The 6,429-nt window shown below is 34.3% G+C and overlaps 1 protein-coding gene across 1 annotated transcript; it reads left to right on the top strand.

Annotated features, from left to right (window-relative positions):
* The first annotated feature begins 510 nt into the window (after window positions 1–510).
* Window positions 511–1,479, top strand: LOC121979814. The gene has a single exon (XM_042531805.1). It carries the CDS (start codon window positions 511–513, stop codon window positions 1,477–1,479), a length of 969 nt encoding a protein of 322 aa, XP_042387739.1.
* The last annotated feature ends 4,950 nt before the right edge of the window (window positions 1,480–6,429 follow it).

Genomic DNA, 6,429 nt, shown 5'->3' with positions numbered 1-6,429 from the left:
TTTCTCTTTATTCATTCTCTCTCATCTTTTATCTCTCTCATCTTTTATCTCTCTTCCATCACACTCTCTTTCCTAATTTTCTAAAAAAAAATAAACATATGAAATTAGAAACCGTTCATATCAAATATAAATTTAAACTGGAATTTATTTTATGCTATTTTAAAAATAATTTATATAAATAGAATATTCCCTTATTTTAAATATTATTATACTAATAATTTGTTATATGATGTTGACTTATTCACATGAATATTAATAGGTGTGAATAAATAATTTAGAAAAAGGCTAAGCAAATAAACGGAAATAGGGAATGAAGAGGGATATCCAATTTTCTTGTCGCCGTTTAGCAGCCGCCACCGCGGTCGTCGTTACTGCCATCGTCTCTTCTACATGTCTATTTACTGGTCGGAGATTTCTACGGATCTCTTATACTTAATCCTATCCAAGGTCTCGATCCCTGATCTCTTTCGCTGCGCCGCCGTATGCTCACATTGGTCCGCCGTGGTCGATATGGTCAGACGCCGCTCCGGTGGTCAACGCCCTCAGATCCCATGGCTTGTGCCGGAACACCACCTCCTCATAAACGGAAGACATAACGATCAAAACACCTACAACTTCTTCAGCCTATCGGAGGGCCGCGTGTATGATATCCCAAGTCGCGCTCCTGGCATCCTCATCGTCGGATCTTCTCATGGTTGGCTCATAACCACCAACGAGGTTAGTGTACAGCTCCTCAACCCTATAACCGGTGTGCAGATCGACCTTCCCTCCATCCCCACCAACCGAAATTTGGAGGCCATCAGAGCCGTGTTGTCCTGCGATCCCTCTAGATGTGGAGATTACAGCGTCGGCTTTGTATTCTATTGCCGTTCTATGGAGAAAGAGTTATTGTTCTTGGCTAGCGCAGGAGATGACAAGTGGAAGATGATCCCTGGAAATCAATATCACTATGATGACATAGCATTTCACAACGGCAAGCTCTATGCGGTGTCACGATTTGAAGAAGATGACGAAGTGATAGTGGTGGCGTTCGATCTCATCACGCTGGATTCAACTCCGACAAGGACGCCGGTGGTGGCCCTGCCATTCAGCATTTGGGATTTTACTTTCGACATGCACTTTGTTTGCACGTATTTCGGTGATCTACTGATCGCACGGGCAACTATCACGAATGAATTAGTAGATTATAATAAGAAATTGGAGGTTTGGAAGGTGGATACTGAGAAAGGCGCCATGGTCGCGCTAAATAATTTGGGGAAGTATGCTTTATTTTTGGGCACAGGATCTTCTTTTTGCCTTGATACTTGTTCATTGCCTGATTTGAAGTCAAATTCTATTTATCTCTCGAATGAGTTGGGTAATAACTTGGTTTACAGCCTAGAGGACGAAAGCTTCACCTCCTTGAGTCTGCCTTCATTGTCATCTCCAAAACTAGAGCGGTCACCGCTTGTTTGGTTTACACCCAGTATTGCCTGCTGATCCAATGTAAACTTAAAAGCTTTTATTTTTTTTATTTTATTTTATATGTTTTTTTAAAGATTTGGTAATGCTTGTTTGATTTTCATGTCTCCTACCTCTTTAAAAAAAATGCAGAAATTTCATAAATGAATACTTTATTGTGTTCCATTTAGGTTTTGTAGGAGCTTAAGTGCATGTTTAAGTGGAGCACCACTCCATCTAATTTAAATATAAACTATTTTTGAATTTTGAATTTTAATCCACTTAAATTCATCTGCCTTGCAAACTCAAATTGCCACGAATTTCTATTCGCCGTTAAGACATCCTGATTTATCTTGATAATCGATGGCAAATTGTCATAAGACTTAGCTAATTATTTCAAACTCAATGTTACTCAGCTTAATTAATCATTTTTTTATTTTAATTTTTTTAAAAAAATTTATGTCCTTAAATCAAGGAAGGGTTGATTCTTAATTTAGCTCTCTATAGATGGTTATGAGAGAAATACATCATTATGTGATGATCTGTATAATTTCCTGATTTATATATATATATATATATATGATTATAAGGACAAAATATATATATATATGATTATAAGACTAATTGTCCTTTTGCCAAGTCAAATTGCCACTAATTCAAATATATAATCCATTTTAAATTCTTTGAGCTTATAATGTCATTTTATACTTTTAAATGTTGGAAATTTATCCATGATTTGGCAAGGATTTATTGTGAAAAGTGATAACAAACCATTTGAAAATATATTGATTGCTCCATTAATATATTGACCGAGGTCAATGCCGCTCGAAAAGTACAAAGGATGGAGATTAACACTATTCAAGAAAAGTCACCCATCCTCGTATATGCAAAAAAGGAAGAAGTGCAAATTCAGGCTGGTCAGCCATAAGCCACTACTCATATAGCGGCCGACCTGACTCCTGGACTAAAGGATGAGCTAGTGGAGTGTCTGACTCGCAACAACGATGTATTTGCCTGGACGCCCAAAGAAGTGAAGGGTGCCAGTCATGGAGCATATGCTTCATGTTTATCCTGATGCTCGCCCTGTCAAACAAAGGAAGCGAGATTTTGGGGTTGATCAAAATAAAATTATTAAAAAAGAGGTGGATAAGTTATTAGAGGCAGGTTACATTCGAGAGGTTCAATTCCTTAGTTGGCTAGCCAATGTTGTCCTAATATCTAAGCCAGGAAATAAATGGTGAGTTTGCATTGATTTTAAAGAACTTAACAAGGCTTGCCCAAAAGATTATTATCCTTTACCCCACATTGATCAAGTTGTTGTTTTCACCTCTGGTTGTGAATTCATCTATATATTAGATGACTATCAAGGGTATCATCAAGTCTTGCTTGCCAAGGAGAATCAAAAGAAGGTTAGTTTTATAACTGCTGAAGGCACTTAGCTTATTGTTATAATATTATATATACCATTCGGAGTAAAGAATCAGAGCTACCTATCAAAGACTCATGAATAAGGTCTTTGAAAATTAAATCAGGCGAAATATAGAGGTTTATGTGGATGATATCCTCATCAGATCTCTTCAGGAGGGAGACTTGATTGATGACATAGAAGAAATCTACAGAACTTTAAGACAATATGAGCTCATGCTCAACCCTTACAAGTGTCTGTTCAAGGCTAGAAGTTAAATTTTTTTTGAATATGTAGTTACTGAACATGGAATTGAAGCTAATCTTAGTAAGGTACAAGCTTTACAAAATATGGCCCCTCCTTGTAATTTGAAGGAAGCACAAAGACTGAACAGCCAAATCACTGCTCTATCTCGTTTTATCTTTCGATTGGCTGATCGAAGTTTACTCTTCTTCGAGATACTCCGTCCGACGACTAAATTTTAGTAGGATGCTGATTGTGACAAGGCATTTGAAGAGTTAAAGAATTATTTGTCTTTTTTACCTGTATTAGTCAAACCAATAGTGGGGGAGGCCTTGTAGGTTTATCTGTCAGCTAATGAGCGAGCTATTGGTGTAGAATTAGTAAGATAGGAGGAGAATGAATAATAGCCTATGTATTTCTTTAGTCATCTATTAAAAGGAGTCGAGTGCAATTACACTGCACTCAAAAAAATAGCTTACATATTGGTTCTAACTACTCGAAGATTACATCCGTACTTTTTATCTCATCCGATAATCGTATTAACTAATAGTACTTTGAGTCGGGTACTTATTAACAAGTGTTTCCGTTTCTCGATTCTTGCACTTCTTATTTCTTAACAAGTGTTTCCGTTTCTTGATTATTGCATGTGAGTCGTGGGGTTTCCCTTTATATGTCTTACTTCTTCTGATCTCATATTTCTTTTGCCCTTGATTTTTACAATATCCTGGAATGGGAATCTAACTGCAGAAAGACAAGTTTTTCAAGGATCGTTTGAAGGTAGCGTCTTTATATTCTTGCTCAAGGAATTTGTATGAAAATAGGATCCTTGGAATAACTCCAACTGTTAAGCCTATATACTTTTCTTCAAATGCGGCCTTAATTCGGTTGCCCAAGTCTCCGGACATTTTAAGTTAGAATTTTTCTGAAAGTTCTGGTCCTGTAAATAATCTTCCGATCTTGGAGTCCAGTCACAGATAATCATTCATATATTGGATAATGTTCCTTACATTATCACAAGATACTTTTTTTCAAAGTCTCTGTAGGTGTCATCTGTATAGCATTAGATCCTTGTGTATGATCTTGAGAAGAAAAGACTCTCATCATTTGAGATAGAACATTCTGCATCCCTCTTCTTCTATCAGTAGTATTTATAAGAGAATCATACTCAGTTGGATACATCATGCGCCATTGTATCCAAACCAATTTCTCAATTTCTTCCAGGAGGTTTTTCATATATTCTACCTTGTCCAGGATTTGTAAACCCTTGGGCTGCCACATGGTTTAGGGTCACCGACCCCACCTTGAGAATACATCATGGAAGAGACCCAATTGTTTCGGAATAACAAATATTACGCCTCCCTATTGTTGTGCTAAAGGAAGTGTCCACATTTCATTATACGCATCTCTTTTGAACCGTGGATGCGCATTCCTCTGTTCAATTGTAAGTCGAGAAGGCCCTGCTTCCGTTCTAACTGCTGGAGGATAACTTGGTAACCCCATAGCTTCATCTCGTGGGGTTTGTAAGGACAGATTATAGTATTGGTTGAATAAATCTGTTGTTGTTCTCTGGTTGTGGGTTGTTCTTCTGTTTCGTTAATTAGTCTCCTAAGGCTAGGGTAGTCCAGCTTCTCATTATCATGATTCTTGAGTTACCATATCTAAATACCAATTATAAGCTTAAATATCTAATTATAAATAAATAATATTTTAATATGTGGGTTTTTTAAAAGTTAGTCAAAATATGTATCATTATTTATTTATGTAATGATATCAAACCGTGATATTAGTTGCCAATGTGGTCAAAAAGTAGATGATGACGGTAAAATAGTACGATGTAAATTTTATAAAAAAGTTATAACCAAAGTAATTATGAGATTAAAACAACATATTACAAATAATGTCGAGACATCATAAAACTCCTAAGAAAATATTATCAATATTATGAAAACATATTCAAGACTTTAAGATATGTAAAAGTTTAATGCAAATAAACAAATAAAAGCCATCAAAGATAGTTGTAAAGTAAAAGTCAATGAAGAGACTATGGTCAAGATAAACAATATATAAATAATATTTTAAATTTATATGTACATATCTTATCAATTTAATGATTTTAAGATTTTTTTAGTACTGATTCTTTGTATTGACTTTTCTATATTTCCCACGAAACATAACAATATCGGAAAAATTAAAAGATGTTGATAAGATAATATCAAAATAATTCATATATAATGTTAATCCATTTAATGTAACAGATAATAGTCAATATTATCAATCTATGATAAAAGGTTAGAATTGGAATAAAAGGTATCATAGAAACTTGGCAGTCTTTAAATTACAAGAGGAGGTAAATGAGATAAATGAATATTTAAGCACTTTAAGATCAAAATAGTCAAATATGGATACACAATAATGAGTGATGGTTAGAGCATGTACAAGCATCCAATTATAAATGTTATGATATACTGTGATTGTAAAATGATATTTCATAATTTTTTTGATTGTACCAACAAAACCAAACCAAGATAGCTGATTTTATTTTATCTTTCTTTAATAAAATTATTCATAAAATCAGGGACTAAAATGTTGTGAAGTGATCACAGGCAGTGAAGGTGCAAATAAAGTTGATGGTGCCAAACTGACCATAGAAAAATCACATTTGTTTTGGTGTCCTTTTGTAGAACATTTATCAACATCATTCTAGAAGATGTTGGCAAGATGACGAAAGTAACAAAGTGGGTTAAGAAAATCAAGTAAATAACGAGTTTTATATATAATAGTGATAAAGTTGTAAATTTGATAAAGACATTTGCAAATGACGGTGAATTATTGAGACTAGAAATAAACTCGATTTACAACAAAATCTATTTCCATTGAAAGTATTGTTCAGCATTCGTCGGATTTAATAAAAAGTGTGCATTTCTAATGATTTGTAAACATACAATAATACAAGTAAAAGAAGGGAAAAAAATAGAAAAAATTACAAACATCATTATGAATGAAAAATTTTGGAAAAGGATTCGTGACATTTGTGTTGCAATTGAACCATTAATAAAAGTTTTGAAATTAGTTGACGAACATCAAAAACCAATAATGTCAATTATCTATGAAGCAATAGACAAAGCGACAATGACAATAAAAAATTTTATCGGAACTTGACAATCAGATTAGGATATTATTGATAATCGATGGTACAACCAATTACACCAACATTTATATACTGGTAGATAGTCAACCATGTGTCGAAAAGAAGATTTTTACGACCCAATAGATCTCAACCATATTTTCATGATGATAACATGTTAAATAAATGGACAAAAGATAGTGAACCACTAGTTTTA

Source organism: Zingiber officinale, chromosome 5A (genome assembly GCF_018446385.1).
Source record: "Zingiber officinale cultivar Zhangliang chromosome 5A, Zo_v1.1, whole genome shotgun sequence".
Classification (NCBI taxonomy): domain Eukaryota; kingdom Viridiplantae; phylum Streptophyta; class Magnoliopsida; order Zingiberales; family Zingiberaceae; genus Zingiber; species Zingiber officinale.
Note: the sequence above shows the minus strand (reverse complement) of the source record. Positions and strands in the feature narration are given on the sequence as shown.